Source organism: Dendrobates tinctorius, unplaced genomic scaffold (genome assembly GCF_039654945.1).
Source record: "Dendrobates tinctorius isolate UK_male_01 unplaced genomic scaffold, ASM3965494v1 ptg000001l, whole genome shotgun sequence".
Classification (NCBI taxonomy): Eukaryota; Metazoa; Chordata; class Amphibia; order Anura; family Dendrobatidae; genus Dendrobates; species Dendrobates tinctorius.
This window is the reverse complement of record NW_027361669.1, coordinates 5,121,212-5,148,395: the sequence shown is the minus strand read 5'-3', so window position 1 is coordinate 5,148,395 and position 27,184 is coordinate 5,121,212. Positions and strand designations below refer to the sequence as shown.

Below are 27,184 nucleotides of genomic sequence, written 5' to 3'. Positions count from 1 at the left end.
TATAGAGCAGGAAATCTGTGTCTCTTCCCTCTTTCTTGGACAGGATGAACAGGAGGAAGCATTTCCCGCCCACCCGCCCTGTTTACAATCATTGTCCTAAAACGTTTTGATTATTGCTTGTATGATGAATGCTTTATTGTATTTTTGAAATTACCATGTATATCTTGTTCCTGGCTCAATTTTATCATGGCTATAAAGAGTTAACAGCATTAACCTTCTAAGCCCAAGGGAAGGGCCATCCTTCAGCCATGGTTCCCTAGAGGTTTCCTCCACAGGGGGTTTTTCCTCTCCTGAGTGCTGTAGGATGACTCTTTGTGAGTCAGAGGTTTGCCAAGCTAGTCCCCTTAATGCTTTTGCAGGGACTTCTAGCTTATAAGTTTACTAAAGTGATTTATTAAAAAAAAAAAAAAAAAAAAAGGTGTCAAATGTGAATTTATAACCCGTCACGGCTTTGCGGTTTAGGAGTCAGGTGGAAGTTGCAGGCAAGTTAAGGTGGACTCATTTTAACTAATAGAGGATGTAAAACCTCATGGTGGTGAACAGGCTCGGCTTTGGTGGCCAGCCTCAAGGACGTTGTAATGGTAACGTCAATCAAGGGCGGCCACAGTGGTTAAGCACAGGAGTGAGGATAATAGGGTCATTGGTGCCCTGAAAGTTTACTGGCTCTGCTTGAATGGCAAGCCAGTGTGTGCCGCCCCTTTATGGCTGTCTGGCCTAGTTCTGTATGTCAGACAGCTGGGATATCACAGTACTTGTCAATCCCAATGTACTAGCACTTCACCTGACTCCTACTGTGATTGTGTTAATCCTGTGATTTAAATAAAGCTGTGGCCATTTTGACAACCAAAATAATGTGTTGTGTATTTATTCTAGTGCCTAGGTTTACTGTAGTTATGGTGGTTTTAACGTGGAGTGGGGGTCCGTCCTATATCCATAAGTCATGATTTTTTCAGATTTAGGAGCCATCCCAGGCTCTGTAGAGTGTCTGCTCAGGAAAAAAACGCTTCAAAACTGCAATGTGGGCACATAGTCAATCCCAAAAATGCCACAATAATCAATATAAGTTATGCTCTTATAGCAAAGAATGAAAACCTTGGATCCTGCTATTAGTTTAAGTCAAGATCAGAACAGAGCATTTCAATAGTAAAAAATCTCTTATTGAATCAAATATAAAAGTTAAAAGACTTTCATGTTTACAAAAAAGTGTACAAGAAAAAGAACACACGACTCCCATTTACATAAGATTTGCTGCATGGTATTGGACCCTATAGCTAACACTCAATAGAGCTGCATGCTTGAGTAAACTCTTTGGATCTGCCAGTATGTGCTGGTAGAATCCCATGAATAAACTATCTGAGCCTTCCCACAGTCCATGGTGCTGGTCTAGTAGGTGAGAGGCTTATCACACCTGGGCCTTCCTACTTTAGTCTGCAGTTTTTTTAGAGGGTCAGAGAGCCATGTGAGCCTTCCCACAGTCCATGGTGCTGGTCTAGTAGGTGAGAGGTCTATCACACCTGGGCCTTCCTACTTTAGTCAGCAGTTTTTTTAGTGGGTCAGAGAGCTATGTGAGCCTTCCCACAGTCCATGGAGCTGGTCTAGTAGGTGAGAGGCTTATCACACCTGGGCCTTCCTACTTTAGTCAGCAGTTTTTTTAGAGGGTCAGAGAGCCATGTGAGCCTTCCCACAGTCCATGGTGCTGGTCTAGTAGGTGAGAGGTCTATCACACCTGGGCCTTCCTACTTTAGTCAGCAGTTTTTTTAGAGGGTCAGAGAGCTATGTGAGCTTTCCCACAGTCTATGGTGCTGGTCTAGTAGGTGAGAGGCTTATCACACCTGGGCCTTCCTACTTTAGTCAGCAGTTTTTTTAGAGGGTCAGAGAGCCATGTGAGCCTTCCCACAGTCCATGGTGCTGGTCTAGTAGGTGAGAGACCTATCACACCTGGGCCTTCCTACTTTAGTCAGCAGTTTTTTTAGTGGGTCAGAGAGCTATGTGAGCCTTCCCACAGTCCATGGAGCTGGTCTAGTAGGTGAGAGGCTTATCACACCTAGGCCTTCCTAATTTAGTCAGCTGGTTTAAAGGGTGAGAGAGTTGCCAGAGCCCTCCTGTTACACCCTGCAGGTCTACCGGGTGAGAGAGTCACGAGAGCCTTCCCACTTGTCACAGACGTGGTTTCTGGAACCACTGTGCCACGGACTGTGGAGAGCCTGGAGGGGCGTGACTAAGCGGGTACCTGACTATTCACTAGAGCCTCTGATGGTGAGGTTAGACTTGGATCCCGATGAACGCCAAGTGCCAATCCAGGACAGACCAACGGATGGGCAGCAGCTGGAACCAGAGGACAGACTGGATGGAGCAGCAGGCAGAGTGTGAATCAGAGTGCAGCAGACCGAGTTCACATCAGAGTGCAGCAGAGTTCGCATCAGAGTGCAGCAGAGTTTGCACCAAACTGCAGCAGGCAGAATCTGCACCAGAGTGCAGCATGCAGGATTTCCACAAGAGTACAGCAGGCAGGATTTCCACCAGAGTGCACCAGGCAGTATTTGCATAAGAGTTCAGCCGATAAAAAAAATAAATTTCTTTCTTTTTTCTCCACACTTCCTCTCACCATGCTGACATATGCTCTAATGGTTTTGCCTCCATTACTCCTGACTCTCCTTCTCTATCCACAAACCCTTGCACCCTCTAACCAAGTAATAATCTCTCCTTCCCTCCTGCCCCCCCACCTGACCACCTCCGCTGACCTGCTCCTCAACCTCAGATCTCTCAATAATAACACACAAAACAAATCGCACACTCTCCTTCTCCCACCTGCTCTACCTCTCTGCTTCTCCTCGCTTCTGGCGACATATATCCCAACCCTGGACCCCCACAGCTCATACCTCCCATTATTACCCCCTTCTATAGCTCCCAACCCAATATAAACACCCAAAATATTTCCAAACTGAAATCCGTGCCCTTCACGCCCACCTCCCTGCTCCCTCTCTCTGGATCACTCTGGAATGCCCGCTCCATCCGCAATAAACTCCATGTGATTAATGACCTCTTTACCTCTCGCAATTTTTCCTTCCTTGGCCTTACTGAAACATGGCTGACACCCTCCGACCCTGCCTCCCCTGCTGCGCTATGCTATGGGGGCCTCCACTTCACCCACACTCCTCGCCCTGGCAACAGACATAGAGGAGGAGTGGGCCTTCTCCTTTCTTCCAACTGCACCTTCAACCCAATCCCACCTCTTCCCTCCCTTATCCTCCCCTCTTTTAAAGTCCACTCTGTCTGCATCTACTCTCCCTACAACCTCCAAGTGGCTGTCATATACTGACCTCCAGGTCCAAGCAATGCCTTCATTGACCAATTCTCTACCTGGCTCCTACACTTTCTCTCTGTTGACATTCCCACCGTCATCATGGGTGACTTCAACATCCCCATTGACACCCACCAGTTGGCAGCCTCCAAACCCCTGTCCCTTACTTCATCCTTTGGACTTACTCAGTGGTCCTCCTCAGCCACCCACACAGACGGACACACATTATACCTCGTCTTCACCAATCTCTGCTCCCTATCTAACTTCACAACCTCCCCTCTCCCTCTATCTGACCACCATCTACTCTCTTTCTTATCCCTGTCCTCCTCACCTGTCAGCCATGTCCAGCAACATGCGCATCCCCGAAGAAAACTTGCACATCTAGACACACACACTCTCTGACTCTATCCTACCACTGTCCTCCATATCTTCACACCATGACAAAGACACTGCCACTAGTTTCTACAATGCCACTCTTGCATCAGTCATCGACTCGGTTGCCCCTGTCATGCATAACAAAGTGCGACGAATCAATAGACAACCCTGGCACAATAACACCACTAAAAAGTTTCGGCAAGCATCCAGAATTGCTGAACGGCGCTGGAAGAAAACGCATTCACAAGACAACTTCACTGCACTCCAACAAGCAACACTTGCATTCCAATCAGCTCTCACCTCTGGTAAACAGGCCTTCTTTACATCCCTTGTTTCTTCCTTGTCCCACAACCCTAAACAGTTGTTCAATACTTTTATCTCCCTCCTCCGCCCACCACTGCCCCCTCCAACTTCCCTAATCTCTGCTGAGGACTTTGCCACGCACTTAAAATACAAGATTGTCATGTCGGACACTGTTCTCACCAGGGTGTCTGGCAGACAGCGGTAATACCCCATCCTACCACATGGTTCTCAGCGGCGCTGGTTGGTCTTCTGATCCGGCTTGGATTGGGTTAACCAGGCTGTCATTCTGGCTGAGGGCTTAGCCACGCCCTCTGTCTTTAAATTGCCCTGTGTGACTATGGGCGTCGCCGACTATAGCTCTTGCCTTGTGCTAAGCGATACCGGTCTGGAGTGGTGGTCTAAGGAGCATACTGTTGCTGGTGTAGTATATTCCATTGTTGCCATTTTGCCTCCCTGTGTTGTATTATTTGGTTGCCCTTGCACATTACTGTATTCCCTTGTGTGTATGCGGTGTGGTGCATTTCTGTTATCCCTGTCCATACTTATTTGTGGGGTCTGGTGCTTGGTCTCCTCACTGGGTGGAGGTTGGTGGGTTCAGCTTAGGGCTGGACAGGAGACAAGGACAGGGTGGAGGCCCAGGCAGGCACACCTTCAGTGTAAACCCTGGGTTGAGGGACAGACAGGGTTTCCCCTAGTCTGAGGGACTCCGCAGGGGCCCCCGGGGTTTCAGCCTAAAGTTACCTAGCCTTCCCATGACAAAGATAGACCAAACACTGCAAGTCTTTATTACTCAACCACCACAACCCCTTTGTATACCAGACTAATGCCCAAACCCCATAACCTCCTTATCCAACATCACTGAAGGGGAGCTTGCTCATCTTCTCTCCAAATCACACCTCACCACTTGTGCCCTTTATACAGACACGTGTATGTTTGGCTACATATTTTGGACAGGCATTTCTTTGGGTGAGTCTCAGACGCGCATCTGGTACACCGATCTTATGACGGGCATGAGACTGATTCTGGTAATTGATGGTGGATAAACCACGAATCATTGTTGGCTGTATCCTGGATCTCATACCTCCCACAGCCACTGCTGTTATTAATCATGTACTTTGCCATTCCTGTCATCACCATGGTCCTTTTCCAGATCACTTCATTCAACGATTCATCCAACATATTTTTACTAAAATCCTGCACCCTCCCAGCAGTTTTGCAAGGTGTTTATGATGCCCCACACAAAAAAAGGCCACGATGATATCTACCCCACAGGGGAAAATGTTTGCCAGCCAACACACTTAGTGTATTGGCATTTCAAGTCTAGGAGACCCACTCCTTTAAATTGGGGATAGTATTTAATCAGGCCATCCTCCACGTCTCATAATCTGCCGCCACTAGATCACTAGCGTTAACGTGTTCCGTGCTGCTACAGCCATTGTCAAAATTCTAACAAGGGTGGTTGTTTTTGCTGGGCGTTAAATACTTGTTATGGAAAAGGTTGAGGTGTACCCCATAGGGGAAAATGTTTGCCAGCTAACACACTTAGGGTATGTGCACACGTTGCAGAAAATTTCTGCACAAAAACCTGAATCCCTTCCCAGAAACCGCACCTATTTTTCCGCGGCGGTTTTTGCACTGTTTTGATGCGTTTTTTACCGCAGCGGTTTCTAAAAGCATGGGAGAAGCCTAAACCGCGGAAAAAACTGCAAAATTAATGTGCATGCTGCGGTTTTTACCGCAATGCGGTTTTTTCGCAGTAAAAAACGCATCAATGTGCACACAAAGTGCAAAATGCATAGAAATGACTGTGCAGCTTATTTTTAGCGGTTTTATAGTGAAAACTGCGGTAAAAACCGCTAAAAAAAGCTGTGTGTGAACACAGCCTTAGTGTATGGGCATTACAAGTCTAGGACCCACTCATTTTTAATGGGACATTTTTTGTTAAGAGGCCCTCCATGTTTCTTCCAAGGGGGGATGGGGATTATTGGGGTGCATATGACTTGGTAGCAGGGCAGGCCTTGCAGTCAATGTCAATGCATAAGAAAACAGAATGGGAGTACAAAATGAATAATGTGAAGTGGATTTTCCTGGGCCCATCCAGTTTGTGGGTTCAAAGGCTTACTGGGGTGCATATGACTTGGTAGCAGGGCAGGCCTTGTAATTAATGCGTAAGAAAACAGAATGAGAGTACAAAATGAGTAATGCGAAGTGGATTTTCCTGTGCCCATCCAGTTTGTGGGTTCATAGGCTTATTGGGGTGCATATGACTTGGTAGCTGGACAGGCTTTCCAGTCAATGCATAAGAAAACAGAATGGGAATACAAAATGAATAATGTGAAGTGGATTTTCCTGGGCCCATCCAGTACCTGGGTTCTAAGGTATATTGGGGTGCACATGACTTGGTAGCAGGGCAGGCCTTGCATTCAATGCAACATTTTGTATGGAAGTCCTCTTAGACATCTCGTGAAAGGGGTATTGGGGTGCGTCGTAATTCTTGGCAGCCCATCCACTCGCTGCATAGGCTATAACAGTTCAGGAGACCCACTGTTTAATAATAGCCCTTTAGGCAGATTAATGCTGTCTGATACCCCTGTAAAAATAGGCTCTGTGACTTTAAGAGTCCCTCCTTCATAAATTAAACAAGATATGTCTGCTTATGTGTCACACAACACAAGGCCAGCTAGGGTTGGTAAATGTTACAATGACATTTCCCAGTAAATGCATTTGTTTTGGTTGAAAGCAATGTTAAAGTTGAAAAACAGTTCAAAAACGCTGCGTCTGAACATAGCCCAAGTGGTGGAGGAACATTTTGTCTGGGGTTAATTATTTTGCCTTATATAAAAGTCATTAACCTGGAAAGGATGTACTTTAACATATTTCCCAGCAAAATCAGTTTTGGTTTCGTTTTGGTATGTTTTTTGGTGAACCTGTAAAAATGGCATGAAACTCTGACAACATTGTTTAAAGCTGTGAACTAGGAGTCAGGAATGCTTCCAGGGGCGATTCCCCATGATGTCCCTGTGTCATTTAGAGCAGTGTTTCCATCATTTTCAGACGTTTTTAGACCTTAAAAGGACCCCTGTGGGGGATCGCGGTAAAAATGCGATTGGGCTCGTTGTTCTGTCCGAGTACCCAAGTATTCCAATTTGCTCGACCCAAGCAATGAGTACCCAAGCATTTTAGTGCTCGCCCTTCACTAATAATGACCATAACTAGGTCGGGGGAAAGAGTAAGAATTTTTGAATGATACTGGGGCAACAGTGACATAATGGTATACGTGACTCAGGTGAGCTTCTATATCGAACCCCTGAGCCTCCCCTGACTAACGAACCTCTGAAAGGTCCAATCCCGTTAGGCAAAACAAAATCCCCCCAATAAACACATTAGACATATATTGGATTTAAATGGCCACAGCAGCCTTTTTTAATAATGAATACAAAAACATATCGAACAATAACTTCCCGAAAGGGGGGGTGGTCCTCGAAGCCACAACAATGTAAGCCTCAAATATTCAAATCCCACCTTGGCCCCTCTGGTTAAGTCTTACCCCCAGCCGCTATGCACCAGCTCAGAGGCAGATAATGACTAACCTGGCCAAACCAAAAGACCCATCCTCGAGTCCCTTAGATATCTCCTCCACGGGATTATCTAAGCAAACCCCATCCAATTAAATTCCCCCAGGGGGAGTCCAGGACCTTTCGAGATCCCCCCACCAATCTGCCATTTCCACATTCCACCAACTTTGGGGACCCTCCCCCCACCACATAAAACATAACATAAAAATTTATGTCACCCCATACTTTTAGGCCTGTTTCTATGCCGTCATGAATAGCCAGACACCACATATCCATGCCAACTGCGTTCAAGTGAACACTATCCATTCTCCAAAATCCTCATTCATCTGACTCTAAATCCACATGTCTTACTATCACTGCCCCATTCCGCGCCATGAAACAAGATACCGCCCTTTTCATCTCAATCCTCGCCCTATTAACCCCATCCACATACCGAGCACCCATCCAAACCTTCCAGGGAATAATATCTGACCAGACTACCAAGACCTTTGAAAACATGGCCCATAGCCTCAACATATCAAATTTAATGTCTTTTATTATTCTTTGCAAGGCCTTTTTCCCAAATCATTCCCCCCCCCAGATAAATGACCACCAAATCCGGTGCTCGTTCCAAGCGAACAAAATGGTGGAATTCGGGTAAGAATGGCTTCCAGACCATCCCCTTTTATCGATCCAACGTAGAATTATCGACTCCCATGGAAAGCCCAGCTGCCGCCCATCCGGACGGACCGCTGCCCTCATCGCAGCCCAGAACATGAACGAGTGCCCCATTATCCAAACGAGTCTCCGACCATCCTCTGAAACAAAAGAAAAAATGACGACACCTATTTTAAGAAAAATCAACTCCTTAATCCAAGCTAACAACATCACACCAAATCGGGACAAATGTACGACTGAAACCTTGCCGATTCCCAACGCCCAAACCTCCAGACCCATTCTGGCTGCTTCCGTCGCTGCCCCAATCCGGAATGTCCACTGTAATATTTCGCCGAAATGCCCCCCCGCCTTCCAAGCAATGTATAAATACCATGATGAACTGAAAACGCCACAAGAAAGAACCATCTGCGTGTACCAACAATGGTTCATTCAAAATTCTGCCCCTGCTCATGAAAGTTCTAACACAGGCTGCCGGGCACAATGGAGGGCCCTCCACCCTAAAAAGTACCACTTTGCAACCCTTCCCAAACACATCTGTCTTAGGAGAAATAATGAATACCACCACCCTATCTTCACAAACATCCACATCCTCCCTTAACACACTGCCTTTTTAACACCTAGAAGGGCTAATCAATTCACCCAGCCGAAACGCTCCAAAAAAGGCCAATGCAAAAGTCGCTTTAAATAAATCGACTTTCCAATCAGAAAAGCACACCCCTGGTAGCTGCCCACCAATAATCAACAACACTTCAAAAGAAACAGGATGCCTACCATGAACTGCTTTCCATCCTTTTTCCCACTGCCTTACCAATTGGCATACCAAAATTGATTTAGTCTCAAGACCTCTGACTTTGAAAGGACAAGCCCGCTAAAAACTTATTCACCTTCGCAACCGACAAATCTAACTTCCAATATTGTCCTATTGCCAACAATAGTCTAAACTCTTCCTCCATTCCATCCCTTAAAGTTGTCCTCCACGTTTCCCACAAACTCCAAGCCTGACCGTATTGCAGCCATGATCTGTCAGCAGTGGCGGATTAAGTGGACTATGGGCCCGGGGCTGTTCATAAAACCTGGGCCCCTGTACCCCCCTTCCCACCTGAGCGCTGCGGTCCCCGTGCGGGAATTGACAGCCGTACGGACCGCAGCACTTGGTTTGCTGCGGGTCCATACGGAAAACCCGCCACCATTCCACCACGTGTGGACATGGCCTAAAAAGACGTTGCACATAAGCTGTAGGCCTACGGCCAATACGCACAAAATCGCCCAACGTGATCCTGGCCATAGGGGATCCACTTTAATGTCCACACTTTAATTTAAAGTCCCCTTACTTCATCCATTGCAGTCCCCTATCACCCACTCACTTCATCTGCAGTGCCGCTTCATCATTTGCAGCCCCTTATCCCCCCTTCCATTTCATCATGTGCAGTCCCCTTCCCCCCCAACTTCATGTGCAGCCCCACTCCCCCATCATCATGTGCAGTTAATTTTACCCCCACATCATGTGCAGTCCCCCTTACCCCCACTTCATGTGCAGTGCCCCTTACCCCCACTTCATCATGTGCAGTCCCCCTTACCCCCAATTCATCATGTGCAGTCCCTCTTACCCCCAATTCATCATGTTCAGTCCCACTTACCCCTTAATTCATCATGTGCAGTTCCCCTTACCCCCAATTCATCATGTTCAGTCCCACTTACCCCTTAATTCATCATGTGCAGTTCCCCTTACCCCCAATTCATCATGTGCAGTCCCACTTACCCCTTAATTCATCATGTGCAGTCCCACTTACCCCTTAATTCATCATGTGCAGTCCCCCTTATCCCCCACTTCATCATGTGCAGCCCCACTTATCCCCCACTTCATCATGTTCAGCCCCACTCACCCCCCCTTCATCATATGCAGCCCCACTCACCCCCCTTCATCATGTGCAGCCCCACTCACCCCCCTTCATCATGTGAAGCCCCCACTCATCCCCCCTTCATCCTGTGAAGCCCCCACTCACCCCCTTCATCCCGTACAACCCCAGTCACCCCCCTTCATCATATACAGCCCCCAGTCACCCCCCTTCATCATATACAGCCCCCAGTCACCCCCCTTCATCATATACAGGCCCCAGTCACCCCCCTTCATCATATACAGGCCCCAGTCACCCCCCTTCATCATATACAGGCCCCAGTCACCCCCCTTCATTGTGTACATCCCCCAGTCACCCCCCTTCATCATATACAGGCCCCAGTCACCCCCCCTTCATCATGTACAGCCCCAGTCACCCCCCCTTCATTGTGTACAGCCCCCACTCACTCCCCCTTCATCATATACAGGCCCCAGTCACCTCCCCCTTCATCATGTACAGCCCCAGTCACCCCCCCTTCATTGTGTACAGCCCCCACTCACTCCCCCTTCATCATATACAGGCCCCACTCACTCCCCCTTCATCATATACAGGCCCCAGTCACCCCCCTTCATCATATACAGGCCCCAGACACCCCCCCTTCATCATGTACAGCCCCAGTCACCCCCCTTCATCATATACAGGCCCCAGTCACCCCCCTTCATCATATACAGCCCCCAGTCACCCCCCCTTCATCATATACAGGCCCCAGTCACCCCCCTTCATCATATACAGGCCCCAGTCACCCCCCTTCATCATATACAGGCCCCAGTCACCCCCCTTCATTGTGTACATCCCACAGTCACCCCCCCTTCATCATATACAGGCCCCAGTCACCCCCCCTTCATCATGTACAGCCCCAGTCACCCCCCCTTCATTGTGTACAGCCCCCACTCACTCCCCCTTCATCATATACAGGCCCCAGTCACCTCCCCCTTCATCATGTACAGCCCCAGTCACCCCCCTTCATTGTGTACAGCCCCCACTCACTCCCCCTTCATCATATACAGGCCCCAGTCACCTCCCCCTTCATCATGTACAGCCCCAGTCACCCCCCCTTCATCATATACAGGCCCCAGTCACCCCCCTTCATCATATACAGGCCCCAGACACCCCCCTTCATCATGTACAGCCCCAGTCACCCCCCTTCATCATATACAGGCCCCAGTCACCCCCCTTCATCATATACAGCCCCCAGTCACCCCCCTTCATCATATACAGGCCCCAGTCACCCCCCTTCATCATATACAGGCCCCAGTCACCCCCCTTCATCATATACAGGCCCCAGTCACCCCCCTTCATTGTGTACATCCCCCAGTCACCCCCCCTTCATCATATAGAGGCCCCAGTCACCCCCCCTTCATCATGTACAGCCCCAGTCACCCCCCTTCATTGTGTACAGCCCCCACTCACTCCCCCTTCATCATATACAGGCCCCAGTCACCTCCCCCTTCATCATGTACAGCCCCAGTCACCTCCCCCTTCATCATGTACAGCCCCAGTCACCCCCCTTCATCATATACAGGCCCCAGACACCCCCCCTTCATCATGTACAGCCCCAGTCACCCCCCTTCATCATATACAGGCCCCAGTCACCCCCCTTCATCATATACAGCCCCCAGTCACCCCCCTTCATCATATACAGGCCCCAGTCACCCCCCTTCATCATATACAGGCCCCAGTCACCCCCCTTCATCATATACAGGCCCCAGTCACCCCCCTTCATTGTGTACATCCCCCAGTCACCCCCCCTTCATCATATACAGGCCCCAGTCACCCCCCCTTCATCATGTACAGCCCCAGTCACCCCCCCTTCATTGTGTACAGCCCCCACTCACTCCCCCTTCATCATATACAGGCCCCAGTCACCTCCCCCTTCATCATGTACAGCCCCAGTCACCCCCCCTTCATTGTGTACAGCCCCCACTCACCCCCTCCCCCATTTAATTCATTTTATAAATAAAAAAAAATAAAAAAAGTTCCCCATACTTACCTCACAGCCGGCTCGCTCCCCAGCAGCGCCTATGCTTTCAGCATCCTCCGGGACATGTCGGCGCGTGCACGATGATGTCATCGCGCACGCCCGACATCTGACCCGGAAGTACAGCCGGAGGGAGCCGGAGCTGAGCAGCCGTCAAGGTGACGGCCGTGCACAGCTCCCGGCCCCTCATAGAATGTGACGCGGGCGGCTGTCTGCTGCCGGCGGCGTCACAGCACAGGGCACGGGTGGCCCTGTACAGGTGCTGGGGGAGCGGTCCGGGGGGCATTTGCCTCTCTGCCACCCGGCCCAGCCCGCCCCTGCCCCTGGGCCCCCAAAAAACCTTGGGCCCGGGGCGACCGCCCCATCCGCCCCTATTAAGATCCGCCATTGTCTGTCAGACAGCGACCTGGAGAACAAATCCCTCACAGCCCGCAGGGCAGGTTCCACAACTCCACTGGACACTACAGGCCCGATGCCTCCGATCGTGGTGCCAACTCCTAAAATCGCTCCGAGTGTAATCGAAAAAGAGCATCAGCAATGGGATCAAATAATGGCAACTTAACCTCAGACACAATTCACAGATTAAATTTCAAACCTAAAAAGATCAAATGTTGCAGCACCTTCACTACCATCGATGTCGGTGCCGATAACGTATTTATGGTTGCCACCACTTCTGTGTGCTCACAGGGAAAACAAATCTTTTTGTCTCTAACCTTCTCAACCTATAAAGACAATGCCACCACTGTTGGTAATAAATTATGCAAAATCCGATTTGCCATTATTCCGTGTTCAAACCAAACTCGAGGCCATTCCGCCATGAACCAGCTCCCTTGAAAAAAACAGCTGTGCCTTTCATTAACACTCACAACGAAACCCAGTGTTTCCGCATCAACCACGGGTTGAATCCATAAATATCTGCAGTTTTACCCTTCGAGAAAAATTGCCCACACCTTCAAATCCTCCCGTAACTCTTTCTTCAACCTAATGAAATGCACGGGGGACTTCACCCCCACCATCTCCAAAGATAAACACCTACAAAAAGCTTGCCCCATCGGCATAATCCTGCAGGCAAAATTCTGCTTGCCTAACAACAATTGTAAATCACGTAGCGTTATTTTCCATGAACTGCCCGCCTTCGCAACCTCTTCCAACAAAGCGATTACCTTATCCTTAGGTAATCTACACTCCATCGCCACGGTGTCAATTTCGATTTCCAAAAAACTCAAAGTTTCTGGCCCCACCGTTTTTTCTGCTGCCAAAGGGACGCTGAATCTCCTAGCCTCACTTTCCATCGTGCGCAGCAAAATCAAAAAATCAGCAGCTTGAGCCGGACCAATAAACAAAAAGTCATCAAGATAATGGATACAAGAGGCCAAACCCGACACGGCCTTAACAACGCATTCCAAAAACGTGCTAAACGTTTCAAAATAAGCGCAAAAAACCGAACAACCCATCGGAAGACACCGATCAACAAAGAGCCCCCCGTCCCAAAAACAGCCCAACAAGTGCATACTTTCCGGGTGTACCGGCAACAAACGAAAAGCCGCCTCTATAATCAGTTTTTGCTAGACACGCCCCACCTTTATGGAAGAGTGGGTAGATCCATTGACAATTCTTTTGCTTTCCCCATGAGTCACAATCCAGAAATGTCAGTGGCTAGATGAAAGATGCAAGAGTCTGTCTGGATCCCAGTAATTCACTCAGCTTTTATGCCCACACACTGATTACAAGCAAATGGGTCACAGGTGAGGATGTTACCTTTACTAGCAATTCAAACCCATTTGTGTCAACTTCTGTGCATGTTATTAGGACAAAATCACCAGGGTATGTGAACTTTTGATCAGGGTCATTTGGATGTTTTGGGTTCACCCAACCACTGACCATGAGTGGAGAAAAAGTTTTGGTGTTATCATTCATATTCTCTGAAAAAAGGCAAAGAAAGCAAAAATTCTGCCAGGGTGTGTAAACTTTTGAGCACAACTGTATGTCTGGTGCCAAAACAACATAGATCATTACCCCAAGAACACCATCCCACAGTGAAACAAGGTGGTGGCATCATTATGCTATGAGGATTTTTTTGGCAGCAGGGACAGAGAAAATGTCCTCTGGCATGCATGCACTTAAAATGGCTTGTCTGCCTCCGACATTAGAGAAGCAAATTTCTTCCTGTACCGTGGGTCAAGAAAGGTGCAGAGCCAGTATTTCATGGTTGACAAATTATCTTTCATGCGAGGGTCTTGGTAAAGGCAGTTGGACATGAACTGTGCCATGTGTGGCAGACTATCCATCCTCTCCTCCTCACGATGCATAGCCTCCTCCTCTTCAGGCCATCCATGCTTTACAGGGATGAAGCTGGGATTGAGAGTCCCCTTTGTAGCTCATAGCAAAAAATCCTGTTCATTCTCCTCCTGTTCCTCGTCATCACCCAATGTGGCCTGAGAATATTGTGTGAGGCTGTGCAGTGTGGTATCAGCCACTGTACAATCTTGCTCCATAGCCACCTACTTGGCATTCAAAGCTTCTTCTTTCAGATTCTGCAGCAAATGTTTCAATAGACAGAGCAGTGGTATGGTTATGCTCATAATAGCATCATCAGCGCTCACCATCTTGGTGCAGTACTCAAAAGTTTTGAAGAACTTCATATAGGTCAGCGATCCACACCCACTTGGCAGTTGTTATGCGTGGGGACTGAGTGTTACTCTGACGGACATTGAGAAGCTGGAATTCGGGGCGTGGCCTAACTGCTCTGGAGACAAGATGTGCCTGAAAAGAGCTCCTGCCAAAACAGGATTAAAACAGACCCAAAGCGATAAATAAAGGCAGTGGAGGTGACCGGATCACTCCTAGCACACTCTGAAGCGGACACGGGGAGAGGAGAGAGAAAATAGCAAAACGTTCAAGACATACTGAGAGGCGGTGAGACGCGGCCTGTGAGGGCCCAGAAGAGAGGGAAGCCATAACATCTACGAGCACGGGGACCTTAAGCGGGAGCAGCTTTCTGAGTAGAGGTACCGAACCTCCGAGTGTTCTCTCCCTCCCCACCACAGACGGACTGAATCACCTGCTGTCTGCTGCTTTCCCCTGCTTGGGCACGGGGGGGGGGCGGCTAGTTAACTGTCTGGCGGCGGGCATCCATCTCTCTCCCGGAGCGTCCATGCTGGGGGAGAGCTCCGGGCTGCTGGAGCCGGTCAGTGGGCACTAGTCTCTGTGTCGCTGGGGCCCTCAATTAGTGAGCTGTCCATCTGGACCGGGGCAGGGGTAGCCGGTCTCTGAGTGGTGGCGGGAATTCTCGCGCCTTTTTGAGCCCGGGCGGGCGCCATCTTTTCTTGGGAGCTGCAGTGCTGAGGAGGAAGGCGGAGGAGAGCGGGACTGAGAGGGGATTCTGCTAGACCCGGTGGATGAGGCGATTGTGACCCCCCCTTCCCTTAAGTGACGGTGGAGTACTTGTATGCTTACCCCCCCTTCTCTACTTATAACGTTGGTGCCTGCAATATCAGCACCGGAGCCAGAAAGTGGAACTCTGCAAAGCACCGGGCACACTGCTGTCTTGTCGATTTAACTTAGAGGCGCTTGAGAAACGTAGTGAAATAAATTTAAAAGGAAGGGAAAAAGGAGGAAGAAAAAAGGGAAAAAGAAAAAGAATTGCAGCCATCAGGACAAGGTGGATCTAAGCTGTAGGGGAAAGAGCGGCATCTAGTGGCCACCTGGGGGACTTACTGTACTTGTATATCTCCCAGCTGAATAAGGCCTCTTTCACACATCAGTTTTTCGCCGTCAGGCGCGATCCGGCTTTTTTTTGTAAAACCGGATCCAGCGAAATGCAATGCCGGATCCAGTTTTTCCCCATTGACTTGCATTAGTGCCGGATCGCGCCGGATGGCATTGCGTTTCATCCGTTTTTTGCCGGATCCGGCTACTTGTCTCATTCCGGCGTCTGGAAAAAACGGCTACTGTAACGTTTTTTGTCTCCAGCGAAAAAGCCGGAAGCGCCGGATCCGACGCTTCCGGCTTTTTGCCACAATGAAAGTCTATGGGCGCCGGATCCAGAAAAAGACTGATCCAGCCACCGGATCCGTTTTTTTAAGTCTGCGCATGCTCAGATCCAATTGGCCAGCCCCCAGGAAACAGATATAACCTGCTAGACGGATCCGGCAGAAAAACGGATCCGTTTCTACAGTTCTCCAAAATTTATGCCAGATCCGTTTTTTCTAAAAATAGCCGGATCCTACCTGACAGCAAAAAACTGATGTGTGAAAGTAGCCTAAGCTGAAAGATCTAATCAGGCCCCTTTTTCCAGGCTTAATACTGGGACAACCCCGAAAAGAGGTGGAAAGCAGAAACACCATATATCGGACAGAACCAATTAAAAAGCCATTAAATAAATCTGTGAAGGAGCACAGGAGAGACCCTTTTTATGTCTCATATGAAACCAACATTTGATATGCTCTTCTAACCTCACAGACTGTTGGCGGAGGGAAAATGACTTTATTTTGACATAAATCAACTCACAGAGCTCAGCAGAAATAGCTATGGGTAAAACCATGGTAAAAACCCTGAAAAGCTCTACTAGAGCTACAAAATCATCGCTTCCGTTGGCTGTTCCCATTTGGAACTTATATAACAGCGGGAGATAAAAAAATTCAAGCCAGATCATCTTTGGAGATTGAGGAAGTATGCAAGGCCCTGGACATCTCTCTGGGGTCATACCCGGATCTGGAGATTTTTCATTCGGCTTCACACTATCAACACTTACCAAACCCAACTCCTTGGCAGATAGTGGGAACTCCAAAAACCCAGAAACAAAAGAAGAAATCTGCAAAGTCCCCAAACTCAAAAGGAGATGACTGGGCAACATGATCAACTGGTCTTCTTCCTAATTTGGTATCTCGCCGTGGATCCCCACCCTGGTTATGACATTCCATGATTGATATTTGTTTTCTTTATTTATCTTTTTTTTGAGACAAAGACGGGTGCTGATAATTGGTTGAAGTGGTCGTCGTCTCAACAACACTGTTACAGTGATTTGAGCTAGTCCTTTTGGGCTCTAGATCTCATAGAAAGTTTTCCCTCAAAAAGCCGACAAAGGCAATGGTCAAGTTCACTAGAATTGCTAGTTGCAATTTTATGTTTGATGTGATATACATGAATCTCACTATGTTATCTCCTTTTCTCTCTTTCTGCTCACTCTTTTTCCTTTTCCCTTCCCCACCCTCTCTTTAAGATCTAGCATCATGGGGCGCCTGAGACAGATGTGGTCGCGGACTCTGAGAAGATTCACCCCCCAAACACCTCATTCCCATGGCTATCCACAATAAGGTATTTACCTTTGCATCTCTAAATGCAAATGGCCTAAACTCTCCAATAACAAGACGACAGACACTAGACATGCTAAAAAGGCAAAAAGTAGACATTTTGATGGTTCAAGAAACACACTTTAAATTGGAAAAACTTCCTAACTTTGATCGGGCACATTTCAACTCATGGTACCATGCCACAACAACGCAAACGGGTTCTAGGGGTACTTTGGTGGCAATAGCGAAAGGAATTCCGTTCCAACTACGCGAAATAAAAAAAGACACCAATGGGCGATATGTATTTATTAAGGGACTCTTGGCGGGGAACATGTACACAATTTGCAGTCTTTATGCCCCCAATAAGAAACATTTGAAGTGGCTGCAGGCAACTCTTGGGAGGATTGAGGAGTTTAGAGAGGGGACACTGATCATAGGGGGGGACCTGAATGTAGCATTAGATCCGCCAAATAGATAGCACAAAGAAAGAAAAGCTCAATCTCTTTACGAGATTTGACTAGACTTAAAACAAAAATAAGGTCAATGCAGATGCTAGACATCTGGAGGTACTTACAACCGGGGGATAAAGACTTCACTTACTACTCCCATCCCCACAAGACTTACCACAGATTGGACTACATACTAATCCCGAGAAGGTTGCTACCTAATGCCCTGACTTCAAAAATACTTCCAAATGTTCATTCGGACCACTCTGTGGTAACCCTTCAAATGACGCTCCCCAAACCTTATACCATTAATAGAACGTGGCAATTGAATGAATCGATTCTGACTGATCTTGAAATACGTGCCCGCATTTCCAAGGCACTTGAACAATTTTTTGCCCTAAATGACACAGAGGAGATATCGGCCTCTATTTTATGGGAAGCACATAAATCAGTTATAAGAGGTGAACTAATCACGATCACCTCGTATCTAAATAAGACACGGCAACATGAAATAAACACTTTATATGAGGAGATATTTGAACTAGAAACACTACATAAGAAACAACAAGAAGCTAAATGGTTGTCAGTGCTAACTAAGAAAAGACAACAGATAAAAGACATATTAAACAAAAAATCATCGAAATGGTACTCCTCTTGGCGAACTAGAATGTTTGTACATGGAGACAAAGCCACTAAATTCATGCTCTCAAACATGAGAAAGCGCCAAAACCGTACTTACATACATTCAATTAAAAAAACAGGAGGAACTAGTACCCAGAATTATGCACAAATAGAGTTGGAGTTCCTAGAATATTATAACAATTATATGACATTCGCTCAATAGAATCAAGTCTAGAACAACAAAAAAGGAAAAACGTAATTAGGAACTTCCTAACCCGTCTAAGGCTGCCCCAATTGACTGAAAAACAACAGACTCAATTGATTAGGCCATTCCACAGAGACGAGCTCCAATCTGCCCTGTCGAAGAGCCCAAAGGGGAAAGCTCCTGGACCTGATGGTTTGCCAATAACGTATTACAAGACCTTCTCCTCGATCCTTGTCTCACGCCTGTTGGGAATGTGCAACTCTATAATGGGTCATGAACAATTTCCCGCCCAAGCCCTGGAAGCTAAAATCTCTCTAATTCATAAAGAAGGCAAGGACCAGGAACAATGCAGTAGTTACAGGCCGATATCGCTATTGAATGTTGACCTGAAGCTATTCGCAAATATGTTAGCTCGTAGGATAGCAAGGATCTTACCGATGGTGATATCTTTAAACGGGTTTTGTTGGGGGGGAGAGAGGGGAAGGACAATGCCTATAAAATTATATACATTATGCAACATGCAAATAGGAGCAAACTCCCCCTGGTTTTACTAGGAACGGGCGCTGAAAAGGCCTTTGACAGGGTAGACTGGACCTACCTAGAGGAAACGTTGTCAGGTTTCGGATTCCCGGTGCAGATAGTTATAACCATAATGAAACTATATAAAAACCCGAGGGCCCGCATTAGCATAAATGGCTCACTTACAGACACATTCGCTATAAAAAATGGCACACGCCACTGCTTTTCGTACTGACAATGGAGCCTCTCCTAAGTGTGATACAGCAATGTATAGAAATAGAAGGGGTAAAAATTGGCAAGCAACATTATAAGACTGCGGCCTTTGCCGACGATTTACTTGTCACAATGACAAATCCACTCAGAAGCTTTCCAGCCCTGATGAAGGTATTAGACGAGTATGGCAGCATCTCAAATTTTAAAGTGAATGTGTCCAAGTCTGAAGCACTGGACCTAAATGTCCCTTTACATACCCTCAATAAACTGAAGAGTAGGTACCCGTTCACTTTGCCCAAAAACTATATCACGTACTTGGGAATTAAAATAAGAAGAACAGAAAAAGAATTGAGAAAATACAATTATGACCCATTGTTGGGGCATGCTGCTACTACAATTGGATCATGGAGAGCTCCGTTCCTGTCTTGGACAGGTAGGAAAAATATGATAAAGAGTCTGATATTACCAAAATTCATCTATATGTTCCAAATGTTGCCCATCCAATTACCAGATTCATATCTATCTAGAGTAAATTCCCTCTTTTCCAAATATATATGGAACAAGACGAGGCCCCAAATAGCTTTTCAAACATTGGCTTTACCTAAGGAAAAAGGAGGAATGGGTGCTCCAGACATTAGAAAGTACTATTATGCGTCGGTGCTTACACACTCAGTGCATTTGATCCGGGGTTCACAGGACAAGCAATGGGTAACAATAGAAAAAGAGCTTTTACCCATCAGACATGATTTATTGACCTATGCTGGGGGTGGCTCCCTCCCCTTCCATACAAACCCGCTCACATGCACACTACTGAAGGTGTGGAAGAAAATACATAGCATCCTGATACCCCCGTCATCACCATTATTAACGTTATTGGACATTTTAATTCACTCTCTTGATACCTTGTCTGGGGACACTCCACTTGGGTTGAAAATTACAATTGACCAGTTGTTAACGGATGGAGTTCTTCCACCACTCTCAGAAATCCGTAAGCTACCCGGGCTAGCATGTATCAACTTCATACAATACTCCACAATAAAAGAGACATTAAAAAAAATACACTACTACGCAGATTTCACACGCAAACTCACTTCTTTCGAGACTATGTGTTCCAGGTTAAACAAACCCACAAAAGTACTATCCACAATATATCATGAACTTCTTCTTGCAGATCATTGCCTTAAGCGTGCATTTATAGCAAGGTGGGAAAAAGATTTGGGCTACAAGTTCTCGCAGGAACAAGTGCTTCATATATATAAACACTCTCATGGCCTGACTAAATGCGTTAAAACCCAAGAAAACTCATACAAGATAGTGTCCAGATGGTATATCTCACAAACACAGTTTCAGGATTGGAGGGTGAATCTCTACACGAATTGTTGGAGGTGTGGTACTGGAGAAGGGGACTATTTTCATTTATGGTGGACTTTCCCAGTCATAAAAAGCTTCTGGAAACTCACGGAAAAGGTTATACATGATGTAATTGGGAAATTAGCCACTCTGACACCCGAAGTTGCGTTACTGAATTTCCCGGTGTGGCCAGGTACTAGGAAATTCTCGACGCTGGTTCACCATATAATAGCAGCAGCAAAGCTTTTGATACCCACATACTGGAAAACTATTAATTGTCCCACACGTCAGCAATTGCTATACAAAATAGATCAACTGTTTTATATGGCTGAATTGGTGGCCCAGGTGAACCTCTCACAGGCCATATTCCAAGACTCCTGGAAGGCATGGATTATTTTATAGAGAATTGCTCGATGCTTCCCCTGCCCATGCCCCCCCCTCACCCTATCTCTTCTTTTCTGTTTCTATTTGTCTTATTCTCCCCTTAACCGCTGTTGTTTTTTTTTACTCTTTTTGTTGTCATTTTATTCAGTTAAATTTGACAAGGTTGCATACAGGTAATGAACGTGGAATAATCAGATTATTACTAAGCAGTATATTTTAAATGCAACAAGTGTTAAATTAACACTTCCTACTAAGTTTCAGAATGCAAGTTATAAGGTCATTACCTTGAATGGTAAAGGTCTGGATTGGAAGTGCTGTGTTCTCCTTTATTAAAGCATTGTACCCCTTGTAAACAACAATGTATCAACGTGTAAATTGTTATGTTTTAAAACTTTAAAACTTAATAAAAAGAACATTGAAAAGAAAAGAGAAGCTGGAATTCAGATACTGACCTTTGCTGCTCACTGACTTGCCAAGATATGGAAGGTCGAATTCCAGCATATGGCTAGGTCACAAATCAGTCAGTGACGAGGCAAATTAAAGCGCTGCTGCATCAAAGATAGACTGGTGAAAGCCTGAGATGTCTTTTGGAAATGTGCGCTGACACGGCGTACCTTGGCAAGTAGGTCAGATAAGTCCGGGTATGTTTTAAAACCTGTTGTACAACCAAGTACAACACGTGGGCCGTGCGTGGAACGTGTACCAGCTTGCTGACCTTTAAAGCTGCCACCAAGTTACGCCCATTATCGCACACAACCAACACCTGGTTGGAGGTTCACCAGCAGCCTTTAAATAGTCCCTAAGATTCTGGAAGGCCAGCCAATCACAGTAATGCCACACCAAAGATGGTGCTAGCATTACTGTGATTGGCAAGCCAGCCCAGCATGTTTATTGGCTGTAAATAAAGCGCCAAACATGCTGGCCGGGTCACTCGTATATATAGAGGCAAACACTAAATTACTTGCTGAGTAACGAATAGGTCGAATACCGTACTATTCGTGCGAGTAACGAATAGTGCCGAATGAATTCGCTCATCACTAGTACCGACGTACCTGAGCCAGTGAGGTCTTCATAAATCAACATGTCGCTGACACTAGCTGTGAGGAGCTGCAGCGACGCACCACGACCCATGCAGTCCTCATAGGAGAAGATGGAGCTTACCATAATTGTTTGCTGGATTGTTGTAGCATGTAAAAGAAGCAATGTACCGCCACATGTAACCATAAAGTTCCTGCCTCAGTATTGCACAGAAGAAGCATTCTAGAAGTGTTGTGCCTGCTATCTGATATATATGCTTTTCATCAAGTTGTTTTTCAGTAAAGAAAACCTTTTTTGAAGACTTTGGTCTCCCTCTATCATATTTATGTTATTTTGTCCTGGCCTGCCATGTTAAGCAGCAGCATGCACACTCAGCCCGGATCACCCTTTCATGTAGTGTGGAGGGGCACTAATGATGCTCACCCTACCCATATTACACTATGCCCATATGTCCAACGGTATATGATGCCAGATACATACGACTGGGCAGCGAGTTCTAACCAGAAACCCTACTGACACTTTATGCCGCCCTATAGAGTATCACTACCTGTATGAGCTCCTCGTATGTAACAAAGAAGAATCTGCTGTCATCTTTCATCTTCATCCAGCCTTTCACATGTTCAAACCAAGATCCATACAGAGCTGCAAGAAAGACGATAGTTTATCCTTTAGATAATAATTTGATAATTTTCTTCTCTCAGAAAACCTCCTTAAATTATTAACTTTACAAACTGTAGATACTGATTTGCAATAACACATCTAGTGCCAGTAAGTAGAGATTAAGATGTGAGTAATTATAGCGAGCATCATACTTTGCCCAAGATAAATCTTTTGCTCATAACCTTTGGCTTACAAACTCACATAAAAAATACATGTGTTCATGATCAATAATCTTCTCTTAGTAATTTCTTATATACGGTACCTATAGACATATATATAGCTACAGACATAAATTAATTTGAGTCATGACTATGTAAAGATTTCTTATGCTTTCCTTAATTAAAGTGGCTTGCAAAAGTATTCACCCTCACCATCACCCTTGGATTTTTTGTTACATTACAATCTGTGTTTAAATATTTTAGTAATCCAATATGTGGGTGATGCATCAATTTAGACTAAATAGTCTAAATTGGTGAAATGAGAAAAATATAGGTATAAATTGAATTTATGAGATCAAATAACTATAAATTGGCAAGTGCATATGTATTCACCCCTTTTGATATGAAGCCCCTATAAAATTCTGATGCAAGCAAGTTAACTTCATAGGTCACATGTTTAATGAAAGGAAGACCACCTGTGTGTAATCTAAGTGTCACATGGTTTGTTAATATACTGTATAAACACCTTTTCTGAAAGGCTACAGAGGCTGCAACACCATTAATCAAGAGGCACCTCTAACAAAACAACACCATGAAGACCAAGGAGATCTCCAAACAAGTCAGTGTCAAAGTTGTTGAGAAAGTACAAGTCAGGGATGGGCTATAAAAAAATACCACTCTCTGATGATCTTCTGGAGCACCATCAAAACCATTATCATCAAATGGAAAGAACATGGTACCATAACAAATCTACCAAGAGAAGGCCACCTACCAAACTCTCAGCTGGGGCAAGAAGAACATTGATCACGAAGGTAACCCTGAAGGAGCTGCAGAGTTCCCAGCCAGAGACTGGAATATTCATAATCCAGAAATGTCAGTGGCTGGATGAAAGATGCAAGAGTCTGTCTGGGTCCCAGAAGTTCACTGAGCTTTTATGCACACACACAGATTACAAGCAAACAGGTCACAGGTGAGAATAGTACCTTTACTAGCCATTCAAACCCATTTGTGTCAACTTCTGTGCATGTTATCAGGAAAAAAATCACCAAGGTATGTGAACTTTTGATCAGGGTCATTTAGATGTTTTGGGTTCACCCACCACTGACCAAGAGTGAGAAAAGGTTTTGGTGTTTTCATTCATATTCTCTGTAAAAAAGACAAGCAAAAATTCTGCCAGAGTATGTAAACTTTTTAGCACAACTGTATGTCTGGTGCTAAAACAACATAGATCATTACCCCAAGAACACGATCCCACAGTGAAACATGGTGGTGGCATCACTATGCTATGAGGATATTTTTTGGCATCAGGGACAGGGAAAATGCCCTCTGGCATGCATGCACTTAAAATGGCTTAAAAAAAAGAGGCTCTGCAAAGTACTGATTTTAGGTGGGGGTTAATAATTATGCACACTGAAGTTTTCAGTTATTTTGTCCTATTTTGTTATTGCTTCACAATAAAAAGAAAACCAAATGTTAAAAATTGTAGGTATGTTCTGTACATATACCCTACAAAAACAGTAAAGTTCCAGATTGTGAGGTACCACCACATTAAAAAATGCCAAGGGGATGAATACTTTCATAAGACACAGTATTTGGATTACGAGAGAAGGTAAAGGCAGTAAACATCTGGATATTAAGGCAGAAATTACCAAATGACAAGCACAGAGTAATACAGATCAGGAAAGAGGTGCAGTCCAGTTCTCTACCCTAAATGGCAAGTTGTGGATAGTACGAGAAATGCAGACCCTTATCAGTGCATGATGTTGCTAGTCTGCTATATCTTGGGCTCCAGTAGTATAATATACAGTGGGGCAAAAAAGTATTTTGTCAGTCAGCAATAGTGCAAGTTCCACCACTTAAAAAGATGAGAGGCGTCTGTAATTTACATCATAGGTAGACCTCAACTATGGGAGACAAACTGAGAAAAAAAAATCCAGAAAATCACATTGTCTGTTTTTTTTTCCTTTTATTTGCATATTATGGTGGAAAATAAGTATTTGGTCAGAAACAAGCAATCAAGGTTTCTGGCTCTCACAGACCTGTAACTTCTTCTTTAAGAGTCTCCTCTTTCCTCCACTCATTACCTGTAGTAATGGCACCTGTTTAAACTTGTTATCAGTATAAAAAGACACCTGTGCACACCCTCAAACAGTCTGACTCCAAACTCCACTATGGTGAAGACCAAAGAGCTGTCAAAGGACACCAGAAACAAAATTGTAGCCCTGCACCAGGCTGGGAAGACTGAATCTGCAATAGCCAACCAGCTTGGAGTGAAGAAATCAACTGTGGGAGCAATAATTAGAAAATGGAAGACATACAAGACCACTGATAATCTCCCTCGATCTGGTGCTCCACGCAAAATCCCACCCCGTGGGGTCAGAATGATCACAAGAACGGTGAGCAAAAATCCCAGAACCACGCGGGGGGACCTAGTGAATGAACTGCAGAGAGCTGGGACCAATGTAACAAGGCCTACCATAAGTAACACACTACACCACCATGGACTCAGATCCTGCAGTGCCAGACGTGTCCCACTGCTTAAGCCTGTACATGTCCGGGCCCGTCTGAAGTTTGCTAGAGAGCATTTGGATGATCCAGAGGAGTTTTGGGAGAATGTCCTATGGTCTGATGAAACCAAACTGGAACTGTTTGGTAGAAACACAACTTGTCGTGTTTGGAGGAAAAAGAATACTGAGTTGCATCCATCAAACACCATACCTACTGTAAAGCATGGTGGTGGAAACATCATGCTTTGGGGCTGTTTCTCTGCAAAGGGGCCAGGACGACTGATCCGGGTACATGAAAGAATGAATGGGGCCATGTATCGTGAGATTTTGAGTGCAAACCTCCTTCCATCAGCAAGGGCATTGATGATGAAACGTGGCTGGGTCTTTCAACATGACAATGATCCAAAGCACACCGCCAGGGCAACGAAGGAGTGGCTTCGTAAGAAGCATTTCAAGGTCCTGGAGTGGCCTAGCCAGTCTCCAGATCTCAACCCTATAGAAAACCTTTGGAGGGAGTTGAAAGTCCGTGTTGCCAAGCGAAAAGCCAAAAACATCACTGCTCTAGAGGAGATCTGCATGGAGGAATGGGCCAACATACCAACAACAGTGTGTGGCAACCTTGTGAAGACTTACAGAAAACGTTTGACCTCTGTCATTGCCAACAAAGGATATACTGTATCACAAAGTATTGAGATGAAATTTTGTTTCTGACCAAATACTTATTTTCCACCATAATATGCAAATAAAAGGAAAAAAAACCAGACAATGTGATTTTCTGGATTTTTTTTCTCAGTTTGTCTCCCATAGTTGAGGTCTACCTATGATGTAAATTACAGACGCCTCTCATCTTTTTAAGTGGTGGAACTTGCACTATTGCTGACTGACTAAATACTTTTTTGCCCCACTGTATATCTTTCAAATAATGTCTTTTTCTAATTCTAATATTTCCTCAACTAAATATATTACCCTTCCCCTGTATAAAGTCATCTATGAATTTCTCAAAATCTTCAGCTGCTTCAAAGATATTCAGAATCTTGGTGAAATGGAACATAGACACAATAACGTCTCTTGGATTTCTCATCGTGTAGATAATCTGAAAAAAAAAAAAAAAGAAGAAGTGAGGCATAAGAGTGAGCGCTTCATACCCTTATACAGTGTGTTATTTTCGGTAATTCTAAAAATGTAATTATTACTATTATTAACCCCTTCACTACCAAGGGTGGTTTGCACGTTAACTCCAGGGCCAATTTTTACAATTCTGACCACTGTCCCTTTATGAGGTAATAACTCTGAAACGCTTCCATGGATCCCGGTGATTCTGACACTGTTTTCGCGTGACATATTGTACTTCAAGTTAGCAGTAAAATTTCATTCAAATAACTTGCGGTTATTTGTGAAAAAAACGGAAATTTGGCGAAAATTTTTAAAATTTCGCAATTTTCCAACTTTGAATTTTTATGCCCTTAAATCACAGAGATACGACACACAAAAAACTTGATAAGTAACATTTCCCACATGTTTACTTCACATCAGCACAATTTTGGAACCAAAATTTTTTTTTGTTAGGAAGTTATAAGGGTTAAAAGTTGACCAGCGATTTCTCATTTTTGCAACACCATTTTATTTTTACGGACCACATCACATTTGAAGCCACTTTGAGGGGTCTATATGATAGAAAATATCCAAAAGTGACACCATTCTAAAAACT

General features: G+C 45.5%; 1 protein-coding gene across 1 annotated transcript in view; it reads right to left on the bottom strand.

The window, feature by feature from the left end:
- Positions 1–27,184, bottom strand: part of LOC141057898 (sulfotransferase 2B1-like) — a 190,043-nt gene that overhangs the window by 46,111 nt on the left and 116,748 nt on the right. The window contains exons 4-5 of the mRNA XM_073554311.1: positions 26,443–26,569; positions 22,699–22,793 (exon numbers count right to left, since the gene is read on the bottom strand). Coding sequence (XP_073410412.1) covers positions 22,699–22,793; positions 26,443–26,569 — 222 coding nt within the window. The remainder of the gene's footprint in view (positions 1–22,698; positions 22,794–26,442; positions 26,570–27,184) is intronic.